The sequence below is a fragment of the Medicago sativa genome, chromosome 2, assembly GCF_051527215.1.
Source record: "Medicago sativa cultivar Bolivia chromosome 2, Bolivia_mono, whole genome shotgun sequence".
NCBI classification, from domain to species: Eukaryota; Viridiplantae; Streptophyta; class Magnoliopsida; order Fabales; family Fabaceae; genus Medicago; species Medicago sativa.
Genome location: NC_140750.1, coordinates 78,264,787 through 78,282,008, shown reverse-complemented (window position 1 = coordinate 78,282,008; position 17,222 = coordinate 78,264,787). Strand labels below are relative to the sequence as shown.

General features: G+C 33.9%; 2 protein-coding genes across 3 annotated transcripts; both read left to right on the top strand.

The window, feature by feature from the left end:
- The first annotated feature begins 566 nt into the window (after positions 1 to 566).
- Positions 567 to 7,814, top strand: TOP6B (topoisomerase 6 subunit B). The gene is made up of 19 exons (XM_085747017.1): positions 567 to 746; positions 837 to 889; positions 993 to 1,090; positions 1,184 to 1,289; positions 2,086 to 2,223; positions 2,428 to 2,479; positions 2,587 to 2,651; positions 2,789 to 2,895; positions 2,969 to 3,071; positions 3,218 to 3,303; positions 3,386 to 3,582; positions 4,161 to 4,276; positions 4,406 to 4,491; positions 4,810 to 4,882; positions 6,112 to 6,203; positions 6,347 to 6,485; positions 6,573 to 6,667; positions 6,782 to 6,956; positions 7,461 to 7,814. The coding sequence occupies exons 1-19, from the start codon at positions 659 to 661 to the stop codon at positions 7,605 to 7,607; spliced, it is 2,016 nt and encodes a 671-aa protein (XP_085603143.1). The 5' UTR covers positions 567 to 658; the 3' UTR covers positions 7,608 to 7,814.
- A 2,881-nt stretch (positions 7,815 to 10,695) lies between these two features.
- LOC146951057 (NAD(P)-binding Rossmann-fold superfamily protein) lies at positions 10,696 to 16,513 on the top strand. 2 transcript variants are annotated; one of them, XM_085747016.1, is made up of 12 exons: positions 10,696 to 11,028; positions 12,307 to 12,355; positions 12,551 to 12,568; positions 13,607 to 13,722; positions 13,791 to 13,904; positions 14,359 to 14,409; positions 14,952 to 15,040; positions 15,121 to 15,181; positions 15,309 to 15,383; positions 15,535 to 15,645; positions 15,907 to 16,030; positions 16,120 to 16,513. In XM_085747016.1, exons 1-11 carry the CDS (start codon positions 10,765 to 10,767, stop codon positions 16,027 to 16,029), a joined length of 1,071 nt encoding a protein of 356 aa, XP_085603142.1. In that variant the 5' UTR covers positions 10,696 to 10,764; the 3' UTR covers position 16,030; positions 16,120 to 16,513. The 2 variants fall into 2 exon arrangements, with proteins under 2 accessions (XP_085603142.1, XP_085603141.1); XM_085747015.1 differs by having other exon boundaries at positions 16,111 to 16,513.
- Positions 16,514 to 17,222: the final 709 nt, after the last annotated feature.

Sequence of the window (17,222 nt, the reverse complement as noted above, 5' to 3'; positions counted from 1 at the left end):
ACTATTCTTCAAATGACCAAGTCGAATCCTTCACAATCTTCACATGTCTATCTAAAATACAAAAAGATGCAAGACCTACTTATTTCAGTGGATTTATACCACATAATAAGTGGCCTCTAATCCTGTGCATCCCAACATATGCATATAACGACTTTTCACATTATAATACGATCAGTAAACAATTCACATAAATAATAATCGTCGATCAAAATAAAATTGATTCATGAATAATTGAAGTTAAACAAACAACTTTTATATTGTCAATTTTACAGACATTATAATGTAGTAGAAATAAAAAATTAAAAAGATTTTTTTTTTTAAGGAAAAAGATTAAAAAGATGGACAAGGGGTGGAAATGCAGCTGATTAACATAGGTGGACCGTCAACATAAAATGCAATTGACCAATTGTAAGAAAGAAACAGCGTTGGCGGGAAATAGCTCAAAAAACATGAACCGTCGATCTCTCAAATCCGTTCTGCAGCAGCATCATCTACAATACGGACGACACCACCGGAACGCAGTCAAAACCAAAACCACTTTCAGATTTTTCAAAAACCCTAGTGTTACACTTGCTGAATCGAGAATCATCACTCTCAATCTCAGATTCTGAATCTCAACTCAAACTTCATTCAAATTCACGTTCAATTTGAATTCTCCATGGATGAAAACAGTGAAAGTCCAATTGAATCAAAGAAATCCAAATCCAAAACTCCGCGAAAACCTAAAGAAACCGTTCTCAAACAAAGTCTCTCTCTCTTGCAATTTCACTTTTCATTATCTTAATTTTCAACTTATTTTATTTTAATTTTTGTTTTTTTTTTGTTGAAAATTGTAGAATCTCCAGCTGAATTCTTCGCGGAGAACAAGAACATAGCAGGATTTGACAATGTAAGTATAATTACACAATTTGATTTAGTATAATTGCATTTTTGTGAGTTTTTTTTTTTTTTTGCGTATTTAATTTTTTGGACTTGCATGGACTTGGATTCAGCCTGGAAAATCTCTATATACTACTGTTAGAGAATTGGTGGAGAATGCACTTGATTCTGCGGAATCGATATCGGAGCTTCCGGTGGTTGAAATAACTATGTGAGTTTGCAACTACAAGTGTGTGGTTAATTGAATTTTTCAGTGCATTGAATTAATTAATGATTTAATTAAATGTGGATTTGGTTTTTGTAGCGAGGAGATAATTAAAAGCAAATTCAATTCTATGATTGGTCTAGTTGATCGTGAGCGTGTTGATGCAGCATTGTACGATGATTTTGAAACCGCAAAGGCTCGTGAGGTTTGTTCAATTTTATTTTGCAGCTTTGATTGTTGGATTGATTGGAAACTAGGCTTAGGTAGTTTGGGCATGTAGAGAGAAAACCTTTAGATTCTGTAGTAAGGAGAGTACATCAGATGCAGGATAGCCAAATCACTAGAAAAGCGGAGTATAAGAGAAACCATTAAGAAAGATCTAGAGATTATTGAGATGGATAGAAATATGGTTTATGATAGAACATTATGGCATAATTTGATTCATATAGCCCACCTCAGTGGGATAAAGCTTGATTGTTGTTGTATTTATTGTTGGATTTAGATATATTAGTATGGATCAAATGTATGGTTGGATTGTATAAATTGTTAATTTGGTTATGGCATTAAATTTGAGTATGTGTTTGGAATTGCGTTGGACTTCCATATATCGTGTCCAAAAACAATGTGACTGTGGTTTTATCAAAGCTACAAAGTGTAGCTTCATTTCTGATATGCCCCAACACTTTGAATTGAAGGCAAGTCTGCCTTCGTTGTTTGTCACGGATACAAAATGGATAAATGCTGTTAAATTCAATCACTTTTTTTTTGGAGGGAGAATTCAATCACTTTTATTCTCTTAAGATATATCGATGTCTATGTGTCAGTGTTGTGTCGAGTGTTTCTGTTTGTTTCAGTGCTTCATATGCATCCATCAAACATTCACTGAAAACAAACATGATTTAAAATTATGAATGAGTTTATACGATGCATACAACTTGGTGAAATTGAGTAGGTTTTCTTTATATGGTTTTGTCTGTCTGACATTATATCTTCTTGCATAGAAACGATTAGCAAAAGAAGCTCGTGCTCAAGAATTACAAGCAAAAAATGCTGCCCTTGGAAAGAAAGTGAAAGATACTCTAGCTTCAAAGGGTATGAAGGGTCGAGGCGAGGCTTCATTTTACAGAGTTACATGCAAGGTGCATATTCTTTCTGCCTTACAATTACGCCTTTGTTTGTGCTGCTGTATTGATACCCATTGGTATTTATGTTTTGGTTTTTATCCAATCTATAAAACCGTTTCATCTGATTTTGATACCCAATTTGAAAATACTTTCTCTTTTTCTGTGTTTATCTATCCCATTCCTGTACATTAATTGAAGCATGCTTGGTACTAATTTCAGGACAATGGAAAAGGAATGCCACACGATGACATCCCAAATATGTTTGGTCGAGGTCAGTTGGTAACCTGCTACCCGAGTTGTTTGTGAAACAACATTTCTACAGTTTTTTTTGGTTGTTGCTAGTAACCTCACTGTCTGTACACTCTTCCATTCTTGTAGTTCTATCTGGGACAAAGTATGGCTTGAAGCAGACTCGGGGAAAGTTTGGTCTTGGTGCAAAGATGGTACTGACAACATGCACTAGATATATATATATTTTCTCTCTATGTAGCATGCTTTTAAGAGTTGCCAGCTTTTCACTCGAGTGTGAGTTACATACGTTTCGGGTGGTTTTATAGATCTGTGTTTTACATGTATGCAGGCACTAATATGGTCCAAAATGAGTACCGGACTTCCTATTGAGATCTCTTCATCAATGAAAAAGCAAAATTATATTTCATTTTGCAGGCTGGATATTGACATTCATAAGTATGTTTTCAAATATTATAATTGAATTGATATTCAAACTCCTACTCCAAATAATCAAAGCGTCAATTATCAGGAATATTCCTCATGTACATTTACATGAAAAACGGGAGAACAATCAAAATTGGCATGGAGCTGAAATTCAAGTTGTCATAGAGGGTAACTGGACAACCTACCGCGTATGTAATTTAATTTGACGTTGTTTTATTAAATTTGCTGGAAACTTCAGATGTATTTAAGCAGTTCCATTTTCCAAAAGACAATGTTTTCATGTCTATTAACTGAACACGTTTTGTTAATATAACCTCCTCTGTTTGCATTGCAGTCAAAAATATTGCATTACATGCGACAAATGGCTGTCATCACCCCTTATGCACAGTTTCAATTCAAATTTGTGTCAGATGCACCTGAGTATGTAAATATATCAAATCAGATTCTCCCCTCCAAGAACTACTATGCACATTCATCTTATACCATCTGTTTTCTTTTGCAGCAAGAATGTCACTGTAAGGTTTGCTCGCAGAACAGATGTAATGCCACCCATTCCTTTGGAGACAAAACATCATCCATCCTCTGTTGATTTGCTGCTAATTAAACGACTTATTACTGAAACTTCGAAGCAGAACCTTTTGCAGTTTCTTCAGCATGAATTTGTAAATATCAGTAAACCCCATGCTGAAAGATTGATAGGTAAGGAAAATACTAATTTCATTGATAATTTGTTGGAGATTCTTTGTGATTCTTAATTGAGAGCGTATCATGCCTTTCTTGTAAAGGAACATTTCTCATGGTATTTATGTGCTCAAGTTGCCTGCTTGGATGCAACCATGCATCAGTTAAAATTAATAAAACTGGTATTTCATTTGTTTACAGGAAAGATAATAAAAGTTTCTCGACCTTATAATAGTCAATTTTCCTTGATGTTTAAGCAATGTAAATGTGAGATATTTATGCGGAGAGAGAAGACATCCCTCACTTTCTTTGTTGATATTGGACCATGATAATGGTTAAGATCTCTCTTTATTTTATATTCACCTTTGCTTTAATGAATGAGTAATGAGCTAGGTTGCCTGCTGCAGTTCTGTTGTAAGTAGACGCTTTTCTCCCCAAGGCTCATAAAGAGATGCTTTGAATAACTGCTGAATTTCAGTAAATTATTGACAGTTAATTTGGCTCATAAAGTTGATATTCAGTATTCACATATTTCAATGTGCATATTCTAGATCCCAATTTGTTATCTACTACACTCTTTACCTTTTCTTTTTCAGGAGAAATGGGTCCAGATTTCAGTTCAAAAATGGCTGTGAAGTCTCTAACATCACAGCAATTAGTACGCATTCATCAGTTGTTTCGTCAAGCCAAATTTGATGATCCTAGTGGTCATGTAAGTGATGAAGTCTATTAGTGGCCCCTTTTCTATTCATTCATCAAACTCTGTTCCACAATTAACTTTTTTATTATGTTACTTATGTCTACTTATGTCATTGCTTATGTCCTTCCTATCTATTATCAGTGTCTTAGCCCTGCTGGTGAATACAACCTTCGACTAGGAATTATAAAAGAGCTTCACCCAGACATGGTTGCAACATATTCAGGCAGGTTGTGATTCAATATCAAAGTTTTGCTAAACCTTACTCTCACCGTTACCTCAAATTATTTCTTCTTGTACCTTATATATATTTTAATTAATCATTATTTTTAGTCCTTCTCGCCGTGGACCATCATGGGCATTTAGCTTACTTTCTATAATTCTATCTGATCTTTCTGACTATGTTCTGACTTCTGAGGGGTTAGGGATGCCCCTATGCTAGAGGTCCATTAGAGATTTCTCAATGTTAGCTATGTGCTTTGCTTGATTTTTCTGGTAGTAGATAATTCGGTATGCTTAAAAGTTGTTTTCTTGTGACTACTGCACAGTGCTCAAGTTTTTGAAGGCCACCCGTTCATTGTCGAAGCAGGAGTCAGTGTAGGTGGAAAAGATGTCAAGCAAGTTAAGTTTCGCTTCCAGCAATAACTATGTTAGATAGCAGTTTAGTTTGAAATTCATGCATGTGCTAAAAATATCAATTTTTTTTTCCTGAAAAAATAGTTGGAGAGTGTTAAATTACTTTGGTCTTATCAAACTAGCATACTGAAGGGCCTCCACAATAAACCTGCATAAGTGAGGTTTGGAAGCACGTGAGTACCATACTTAGCTTGTAATTACTGACTGTAGGAAAAGAAATGTCCGCTGCTTTTGCTATGTTTGCTCCTTTTAACAGATCCCTTATGTATTCTGATTAAGTAGAAAAGCACCATCATGAAGCTGTTTGACCTCAACTCCCAAAAAGTAATCAAGAGATCCTAGGTGTTTAAGTGCAACTTATGCACTAAGCTTGTTGATCAAATCATCAATAAGAGAAGCTTAAGATCCAATAATAATAGTGTCATCTATATAGATAAAAACATAGAGACAAGTGGTAGCAATGAGAGAAGGAATAAAGAGGGATCACACTAGTAGAAATGAACTCAACTTGTCACAAGGCAGATATAATCCGCTCATACCAAACATGAGGTGTTTGTTCAAGGCCATAGAGAGCCTTGTTAAGTCTGCAAACCCATAATATATAGAATGCTTCAAACTTGGGAGGTTACATTATGTAAATTTCTTCATGAAGATCCCCATTGGGAAAGACATTATTAACATCACTATTCACTATGCTAAACAGCCCTTCTACCGGTGAGTGCCTAAGTTAGAATTACCGGAGCCTGGGAAAAGTCTCTGGGATTGAGTTGCTGATAAAATTTTGCAACCAGGGGAGCTTTGCACTTAAATGGTAGCTGGATGTCTCTAGCTAAGTTTTTTACAGTAGTCGAATGTCTCTAGCAAAGTTGTGACCTCCGTTCCTCTTCTACATAACAGAATTTGCCGACTCTGCACATTTTATCAGTTCAGTTACTGTGGTTATGATTATGTTATGCTTAGTGAGCTAGGTAACTTATCTTAGGTTGTGTCTATATAAACCTGCATTGTACATACAAGCTGTTATGAAGTCATTTTCACTAATTATCTGATTCTATTCTTCTCAAGTTCTCTCTTCAATGCTCATTCATTTTTATAGTTCAAAGCTTGCTAGAACTCTATGAAGAGCTAGTTATACAGTGATGTGTCGCTGTATTTTTAAACAATAGTAAATTAGTAATGGTTTGTCCTGAAAAATATACAATACTTGCTTTCAGGGTTTGAATATATTTCGTTTTGCCAATAGAATTCCACTACTTTTCGAGCAAGGTGCAGATGTTGTCACCAGGACTGCGCTTAAAAGAATCAAGTAAGTACGCATAGAAGCATATGGTTTCCCCTTGACTTTCTAATTTTGAGATGAGGTCACAGAATAAGTGTCAATAATTGCTTTACAAAGTTCTCTAGCAATCACAACACAAGAATAACAAGTGAAACTTAATACTTTTTCAGCTGGAGTAGTTACAAAATTAACCAGGTACAAGACAAGATTGGTGTCTTTGTAAGTATTGTGAGCACAAAAATCCCATTTAAAGGAACTGGAAAAGAATACATTGGAGATGACATAACGGAGATTGCTTCTGCTGTCAAGGTTTGAAGTTTGTAGTTAACAAATTTTCAATTTTAGCAATGTTAAGCAAGCAAGCTAATTCTAATTCTTTTTTGCTATTATTTCCAGTCTGCCATTCAACAATGTTGTATCCAATTAAAATCCAAGATTATGAAAAGGATACAGGCCCGTGAGCAGCAGGAGAGGAAACGAAATCTAAGCAGGTAGGCATAAGTTTAATTTGTCCCATAATTTCAGGAATCAATTGAATGATGCTGCACTTGCTTCTGCTTTTTGTTTGGTATGAATTATGATATATGGTTCCTACCAATTGGCAGGTACATTCCTGATGCTAGTGGTGCATTTTATAATGTTTTGAAACAAATGTTACCATTAAATCCATCAAAGAAGAGTCGTTATGGGGATGATGATGTAGAATTACTAAGAAAAGTCTCTGAGGATTTGGTTACTAAAGAAACATTTAGCGAAAAGCTTGCTAAACACGTTGAACAGGTATTTCCCTCTTAACTTTTTTTTTTGATCTGAAAATTTCAGTTTTTTCAAAATTTACAAACTAAAAGGGTAAACCAGCCTAACTAGATGGAAATTGTTGGAGCGACAGTTAAACTTATCTAAAGGAACATCTCTTGGTTGTTTGTCATGTGATCACATCCACTAATCCAGCTTAAGTTGAAATATAGGTTTAGTTATTGCTGTTGCTTGGTGCAGCTTGAAGAGCTACAAATTAGCCTGATAAAATTTTCTATATAAGAATTTTATAATGTATATCTTGTTCAGGATATTTTCCTTAAAACCCGGATCATATGATGAACTGCTTATAGCTTTTATCCGAGTCCATCTTTCAGAGCTGAGTCCATCTTTCAGAGCAATAGTGGGCAGTTTCAATAGCTTTGACAAAATCAACAAATGGAGCTTTAGGCAATACCTCTAGGATAGTCTCCCATTGCTGGAATTTGAATATGTTGCTGAAATTTTGTATATAATGTGTATATGCAGGTGGATTATGAAATGGCATTGGAGTTTGCCACACAGAGTGGAGTAAGCGAGGAGCCCAGGGAAACAATATACATACAAGCATTGGATGCTGAAAATAAGACTATTGACTTACACGCTCCACTTTTTGTTTTTAGAGTCATTCAGTAGATTTAGAAAATTGATTTGATAATCAAAAGAAATGTGTGAAATTGATTTTTCAAATTAAATTTATATCACAGTACATAAAGGACATTTATTTTATCAATTCTTTTTATTTGTAGGAATTGCCATAAGATTTAACAGTGGATTCTGAAAGTGTGTATGTGTACATCATAATGAAACTACCCCAAAGTCTGAACCGACCAAGTTATTAAATTGCATGCTTACTTGAGAAGTAATACACATTCATATCCTGCTAAATATACATCATGCAAATTAGAAAATGCCGCCTCACAAACGAACTGTCCTGGAATTGTGCAGGTGCTTGATGACAACGACGTAATATTCATTTAGGCTTATATATGTGATTAGTCCCTGCAGTTACACCAAATTTTAGGTTTGGTCCCTGCACTTTTTTTTGTTTGGTTTCAGTCCCTACACTTTATATAAAAATTGGTTTTGGTCCCTGCTGTTAGTCAACGGTTAAATAAAGAGTCAAAACTAACTGATTTCCACATGGCCCAATTGTTACATGCCATGTGGCACAATAAAAAATATTTACAAATTTAATTAAATCAAATAAAGAAATTGATTTATAATTAGTTTTATTACTCTGTTTTCGAAATTTAATTTTTAGCTGCCATCTCTGTTTTCGAAATCTCGCTCTCCTTCGTCTCTCTCAGGACGACCCATACTCCTTCTTCGTCTCTCTTTCTCTTTAGTAGCTGAGTTTTTGTGTCAATGATACGATGTGCTTCTAATATCACAAAAACATACTTCATCAACATAAAGAGAACTAAGGATGCCTCAGTTTTGTGCACGATGCTTTTCATGTTTTATAAAAGTTATAAAATTTGAAAATGGGAAATTTGAAATACAAATAGAGAAGGAAGGATGAAGTTTGTTTACGTTGATATTAGTTTGTGAAGTATGAAAGGTTTAGAGTCCTTTTTATAGCATGGATAGTAGCATTTGGTGTCTTGACTAAAATGTGGAAGGTGACTTGAATTGAAATATGTGATATTTTTAATATATATTCAAAATAAAAATTCAAAACAAACGTGGGTATGTGATTTTCTAACGAAGGAAACAACTAGGGAGGTTCTGATTTCTGAAAACCAATTTGGATTATAGATTTGGAGAGAAGTGTATACAAGAGTAAAGTTATTCAAAAGCAACAGAGATGTTTTTCTCCCTCATCCCGTTCCTTCTTCCGGTGACGATCGGAAGATCGTTCACGGTGGTCACGGTCATGTTCACGGTCTCTGTCCCTATCGCGATCTTTCTTAGAGCCATTCTCGTCGTCTCCTCCGCGTGACCTTTTGCTTCGCCTATCTTCGCCGCCGTCGAGATCGTCGTCGAGGCCGTGCTTCCGGTAAGTCCTCTCGGATTTAATGTCGGAGATGAATCCTTGTCTTGCCGGTTGCTACTCCACCGTCTTCTCCAAGTATTCGTACTGTTCGAAGTCCATTGCTAGCTACGTTACGATTATCTCTTTTCGATTTTGTGAAGTGTTTTGGACTTTTGGTGGTGGTGTGAACTGTGGTGTGGTGTGAACTGAGATGACAAGGTTAACTTATAATAATAAAATTAATTATAAATCAATTTCTTTATTTGATTTAATTAAATTTGTAAATATTTTTTATTGTGCCACATGGCATGTAACAATTGGGTCATGTGGAACTCAGTTATTTTTGACTCTTTTTTTAACTGTTGACTAACAGCAGGGACCAAAACCAATTTTTATATAAAGTGTAGGGACTGAAACCAAACAAAAAAAAATGCAGGGACCAAACCCAAAATTTGGTGTAACTGCAGGGACTAATCACACATTTAAACCTATTCATTTATTTACTTGAGAGACAGGCTAGGTCTCATTGATTGTTAGGATTATGGATTTAAGGGGTATATTATTTGATTAATCCATAATCACAAGAAATAGATTGTGATTATAAGGTGTATTAGGTCTCATTTATTTACTTTGAAAAGTTTGTTAGCGAGTTACCTAATAACTTGCACTCCAAGTTATGTGTATATAAATAGATTGTACTCTTCTATTTTCATTAATCAATGAAATAACAAACTTCCAATAAACTTTTTCTCTCTCCATAACCACCTTTCTCATTCTCTCTTACTCTCAAATTCGTCATTGTTATGATTGCTTGAATTGAAAGAAACAAACATAGATGCGCTAATAAATGTAATGTTAAATGTGTCAATTTGGTCTCTTAACTTGCAAAGTTACTACAATTTGTCTCCTTTCGGTAAAATACACATAAAAGGTGTTAGTAGTTTGTTCTGATTTGACAAATCCAATCATGGAAAAAAGGTTTTTTAATTGCGATTTCTTCTTCCCCAAATTTTTTAACATTTTTGTAAATACAAATCAGAATGTCTATTGTCGTTTTTCATGAAACTCACAAGTAGAATCCTCCAAAATCTAAACAATAATTACTGTCTCTCAAATTCCCATGATACAGTTTGTTGGGTGGTTAGATGTTGGTGTGGGGACTGGCACAATCAAACAAACATGACTGTTTTATTTATGTGTAAAAACGTACATATTCAAAGAAAACCATAAACCCAAAATGTAACCGTATAAGAACATTTCCACCATAACAATTACCATAATTGGATTGAATTAATGGAGTGCGAAACAAAAGACCATCATGTATCAATGTTGTCAAGTTAAGGAACTATACAACACTCTTCAAAGTTAAATGATGACCAACTTACATGAATGTTGTCAAGTAAAAATGATTTGTCAGTACTATTTGATGTATTGAGTCAAAAAATTTACTGAAATTTTTTTTGTCAAGAAATTTTTTCTGAATTTATTGTTCAACTAAAATATCAAACATAAGTTATTTTATATTTAATTCACTTTTTAAGTAAAATCAATTTATTCAATATTTTTATCACGAAAAATACAAAAGAAACTACTACTATAATATTTGTTACTAGTAATTTTCTCGTGTAAATTATTTTTAATTTAATTAATATATAGTATTAAATTATGATTACGAAGGTGGTACTGTATTTCACTATTTCTTTCTTCTCTCGTGTATATGTTTCATTTTTCTGTTTAGCTCAATCTAGTTTCATTCATTTTTCAGTAAGCTAGTACAGAATTGGATTGGATCGAAATCGGTTGATAACAATAACAATGGCTCCAATACAGATCGCGATTCTAGGAGCAGGTACATTTGTGAAGAATCAATACCTTCCAAGACTCTCTGAGATCTCACATCTTTTCAATCTCAAATCCATTTGGAGTCGAACTCAAGATTCTGCAAATGCCGCTGTTCAAATTGCTAACAAACTTTTTGGTGGAAATGTGGAATCTAAATTTGGAGATAACGGTCTCAATGATATCATTCAAGATTCTTCCATAACCGCTGTTCTTGTCGTTTTGGCTGGACAATATCAGGTACTCTCTTATATTCCATTCTTCCATAACTACTTTTTCAAAACTCAATCATTGGATAACTAACTTTTATCATATTAATTAAAATTGTATTGTATTGTATTGTATTTATTCTCTAAAGTTATTGATAAATTCATATGTAAACACGAGTGAGTGACCAAAATGACGTAAATAAAAGATAAATAACTAAATCGTTATCTGAAATTGTAGGTACAATTTTGCGTTAACTAAATTATCATTTGAGTAAATAACTTGTTCTGGTCGATAAAATTGTAGAAAGTTTTTCCCTCTATCTAGATGTATCTTCACTAAGGTTCTGTTTGGTAAAAAAATAGTGAATAGCGGGTGAGCTTATAGCAAATAGTTGATAAGCTTAGCTTATATCAGGTGAGCTTATAATGGATAGGTGATAGGGATAAGCTAGTTGAACTAGCTTATCAATATGAAATGAAATGACATAAAAATGCTACATTTAATTAATATTTAATTTTTTTCAATTAAGATTAGAGGGGTAAAATTGAGATAAATAATGATAAGTTATAATCTACTTGAATTAGCTTGACAAAAACCACTATAAGCTAATAAAAGTAAGCTATAAGCTTGTGAGAAAGTGAACAATTACCAAAAATGTCTTTATTAGTCAAATGAGCTTATAAGACATAAATTATAAGCTCAAAAATGGGTCTTGCCAAACAGACCCTTAGTTTCAAATTTATCCTCGACATTACCAATTTAATGTCATTATTAATAGTCATTCCAAATACTAATAAAGGTACGAACTTGATTAACATTTTGCAATTCCAGGGATCATTTTGAAATCATGGTAATGTGCTCATGAAGGACTAGGTTGATACAATTTTAAGGATTAAATTGGTTATTTACTTGCGGTCATTTTGAATTTTCTTTAATTTTAGGGACCAAGTTGACACTATTTTACAATTTGAAGGACTAAATTTTGTATTCACTTAATTAATCAAATATATAGCGGGTTACAATACGTCAAATGTAGAGTCATTGAAACTCCAAGGGATTGGTCTAGTGGTAAAAACACAGGTGTTGGATCTGGAGGTTTCGGGTCTGAGCTCTGCCAGTGCCCCTGGAGGGAGGTCAATATAAATACCTATCTAAGTGCTCTTGGAGCCCTAAGGTCTTCTCTGCCTTGGACTGGGTCACTGTCCCCTCACCCTAAACTTTATTGGGAAAAAAGAGTCATTGGAATCATGTTTTTTGCTGGAGTTTATTTTTCAGGCATTTTTGTTAACAAATTATCAATTCTTGCAGGTTGACATCTCACTCAAATTGTTAAAGGCTGGTAAACATGTCCTTCAAGGTAATGATTGTTGCAAATGTTGTTGTGTGTGTGTGCGCGTGTGTGCACGCGCGCAATTGTCTGGCCACTACTCATTATCCTACTGTATTGACATTTGTTACTCATTACTTTTATCATGAATTATTTTGTGCCACTGACTAAATTTCTCTTTATTTGGATGGTATGCATTGGGGGACTGATTTGGTGGATATGAAGAGAAACCGGCAGCATCTGGTAAGTAGCAGCTATAACTTTATATTGTACTATGTATCTATTATCTACTTTTGTATATAAATCATTTTTCTTTTATGGAGCAAATCATAAGAGCATTGTCTTGTTTTTGCATGATTCTAGGAAAACTACAGACCATACTTTCTTAGTCTGCATGCGATCACTTGACTATATTGCTAACTTAATTTAGGATGCTTCTCCTCCCTAGCTTCTAAGATTCTATTAACCTAATTAAGAAGATATTTGAGGAAAAACATATTGAACGTATGTACAACGTAATAATACTGAAATCAAAATGAAATTTGTTGCATTTAAGCACACTTGAGGACCTGCACACTTTCTAACGCTAAATACTTATCTATTGGAATTTTCTTGATTTAAATCAAAATGTAAGTCATGAAAGATGCCACTTTTTTTTACTGACAAGGTACTATTGCAAGTTACATTCTAGTCTTGCAGCAGTTATAGTGGGGTTTCGTGAAGAAAAAAAAAACGTAAGAAAAGAAAGAAATATTTGAAATAGGGTCATGTTAACTTGTGCCCTAAGGGCACAAGTTAAGGAGATTAAAATAGAATTAACAAATAAATTTTATATTTAAATGATAACTTTTGAAACTTTCAAAGCATTGAATGCACAACTTTTAAGAAAAAGTTTCTACATTTGGTTCCTTAACTTATGCCCCAAGGGCACAAGTTAACATTTCCCTTTGAAATAACACGAAAGAGGGTGATATAACTGCTTAGTTGATGTGATAGCCAAGCCAAGCCTATTTGTAGCAATCATGAGTCAAGTATTAAGCTGCACGCTAGCTGGATTATGGAATTTCAGCAGGGGTTGTCATTAACCATCCCATCTCACTTATATGTAATGAAAGGCCGATGATACTTAGTAGTGACTTGGAAAAACACTTTACCCTCTATCACATTGATAACTTTCATATTAGCTGATCACATATATTATTTGCCTCTCTATTAGATGGAAAGTTGCAGTTACCCTATTCTAAACTCTTAGCGTAATTATATATTAATCTGATACTGCAGGTATAACTGAGCTGGAAACTGCATTATCTAACTACAAATCGATTTCTGCTGATGCTCCTGGGCAAATAATTTGGTCTGTGGCTGAAAATTATCGTTTTGAGCCTGCCTTAGTTGAGGTATTTGTTTCTGTTTGACATTTTAACCTATGAATCTGGCTGTCCATTCACATAATTTATTTTGTCAGGGCAAGAAACTAATTGCTGACCTTGGGAAAATGATGAGTGTGCAAGTTATTATAGAAGGATCAATGAACAGTTCAAACCCTTATTTTTCAAGCTCTTGGAGGCGCAATTTTACTGTAAGTGCTATGTAATTAAGTTACACAATCTGTATTTGTTTAAGTTCAGGGGATCATTTGTACTAGCTTTGAATCACTTAATCAACTCTACTATTCTGGCATAAAAATGAAGGGGAAAAATTCACTTTATGATTTAATAATTGAAGAATATTTATCCTAAAACCACAAACTTTATGAAAGTAAAGACTAAGATTGAGATTTCTTTCTCAGATATGAAATCCTTTTAGTTTAGATGACATGGCCGCGGAGTACTGAGAAAGTCAAACATATATTCATTCACTTTCAGTTCATCACGGTTTTATGTATTTCCTTATATCTGGTTATACTAGCATGACTAATTAAAATTCAGAAATTCTTATTAACTTCCCTTACATGTAGCACAAAAGTTTAATCTTGTTTTCTCTCAACAGTATTTGGTTCCTTATGTTAAGGTATTATTTTTCCTTTCTGGCAGGGAGGTTTCATTCTTGATATGGGTGTGCATTTCATTGCAGGGTTAAGGATGGTAATATTAAAGTTTTTACTGTATAATTCACAAAACTACTTTTATTCATTAACTCTCGTTCTTCTGTATTTTGTTGCGCAATTTATGGTGCTGATAAATGCTGATTATCTTTGGTCTAATCAACTGGGACTCTTTGGCATCTGAATATTAAATTATGAATGATTCACTCTTTACAAAAACTTTCTTATTAATGTTTAATGCTTTTCTGCCGAAATAAACTTGAGTATGGAAAAGCCATTGCTTGTCTGATTTAAACGTTTTGTGAAAGAATGTATTTTGAAATGTTTCTCACTTCATGGAATGCATAAATTGTGATAGAGAACTGCTTTCATTTTGGCACCAATTTGAGGCTCGATCTGTAAAGTTGCTTATGATTCTAGAAGTTGATGAAATTTCCTGTCTCCTTAGGAAGTCAAAAGATGAAAAGAATTAATGGACAGCTCTGAATCTCTGATACAGAGTTACCTCTATATTAGAAACTTAGTAATTAGGCTTTACTTCTATACAATGATTTGATGGTGGTATCCTTTTACTCTCGACAGCTTGTTGGATGTGAGGTGGTTTCAGTTTCAGCTATGACATCTCATGTGGATTTTACCTTACCACCGCCAGATAATATATCATCTGTCTTGTAAGCCTCTATTTTCCAGAAATAACTTTACAAACACTCGACCGGAAGTCTGAAAATATTGTTGGAATGTTTATCCTCAGTCATTTGGAGAATGGATGCTCGGGAGTATTTGTAATGGTTGTCTCCTCCAGATCACCCAAGGCATGTGGTAAATGATCATTCATCTTACAAATACACACACATGCTACGCATCCCAAACAGTAGATATGCTCATAACTCAATCATTTGTTCTTGCAAGTTTTTACTCATGGAATTGAACACATTATAGATCTTGTGGCGAGTCGTTGGCATGAATGGAACCCTTCAGATTGAGCGTGGATTCCAAGGACAACATGGTTACCTGGTATGTACTATAGTTACAGTTACAGGTTTTCATAAATAATATCTTAGGTAGGATCCGAGCTTTTCCTTCAATATCCACTTAATTTGCAATTACTTCAACTAAATCACTTTCCGTTATCTTCATTACTATCTGACGTAATTATGCTATACAGATTTCATTATATGATGCTCATGGAGAATGCAAAAGTTCCTTTTTCCCTTTCAGTGGAGTAACTGAAGAGTTAAAATCTTTTTTCAATGATGTTTCTGAAAACACCCTCAAGGTAATTAGATTCTTGCAAAATGCTTCCTCAGTTCTACCTTCTCATTTTTTGGTTCCATTACAAATTCCTCGTCTATATCTTTGTTCATCGTGTTCCTTTCTTATTCTCAATTATATATCCAAACTTACCACAAACAGTTGATTCAGAAAATTTCATATACACATAATAGTTAATGGATATACATGTATACAATGATAAAAAAAAAAAAAAAAAGTTCATGCTGGGAGGTATTCTCTAGTCTAATTCACTTCCATTTTGCAGAAGGGCGGTCAGCCTGAGCATCGCCTCTCTTTTGTCGAGGGTGCGAGAGATGTTGCTCTTTTAGAGGCAATGCTTGAGTCTGGATCAAAGCAGGGCGAGCTAGTTCATGTGAAAAAGTTTTGAGGTAATCATAGAACTCTTTGCATGGCCTCTTCATTCAATATCTACAGATATTTATGCCGAGTTCCAAAAAAAAAAAAAAAGAATCTACAGATATTTACCAAGTGAAGATGAACAAGTCCGTGGATCAAACAGGGAGATCAATGTGATTGGATGAAGTTATAGGATTTGTATACATTTATTGAAATTTATGACTGGTATGCTCATGCTGATGCATCTGAAACTTCTAATATCTCGAGGTTAAGTATTTGAAATAATGCAATGTAAGTTGAATTATTATAGTGTCCCATGCATCTGTTGATACAGGGACAAATTAGGTGCTCTCATATTTTCTTTTACTGCACGGCAAATCTTGCGTGTTTGTGCCCAAAAGAAAATGCTAATCTTGGGCACAAATTAACTTTTCATCTTGATTCATGAACTTTGTTTATTTCAATCGGATGTAAACCTGACACGCTTTGAGTACTTGATAGAATTTTATTATGCAGATTGTGATTGTTTTGAAGTCTATTATTATGCATTTTTTTATTTTTGTATCGTTTCGTAAGATTTTTCATTTCTTGGTCCTTGAAGCCATACATCCAACTCCAACAATGAAGACTTTGTAGTTTTTGTCTAATGACAAACATAATCAGAATCTTGGAACCAATGATTACGTGAGACACCATGGTATGATGCAATGTCTTAGCACACTGCCACATCCTTGATTTTGTACCCTTTTAAGACTGAATCAAGAATGAAATTTTTATATTTGTTATAGAAATGTCTCCTCTTGTTTTGTTTTGATATATGTAGATATGTCTCTTTCATAAAAAAGGTACCATTTGTCAATGCATCTAATATAGTTTTGGAGTATATTCTTGTTTGAGTCATAGCGAAAACGAAACCGTAACGGCCTGCTAAAATCTGTGGCATAGTGGGAGACTAAAGTATACTGTTTAACCCAATAATTAACTTAAATAAACATTCATAATCATCATTTATTTATTTGACTTTTTTTTTACAAATTTATTTGACTTGTTAATAAGCTAATGTCAGTGTTTTGTTATAAGAGTTTACTTTATTTTTATACATTTATATGTCCAGTTACAGTTCAACTACTAAAAAATTCTGGAAAAGAAAAACTCAACTCTCAAGCAAATGGAAAAAAAAAATTATCTGATATATTGCATCCCCATGTATATGTATGCAATTAT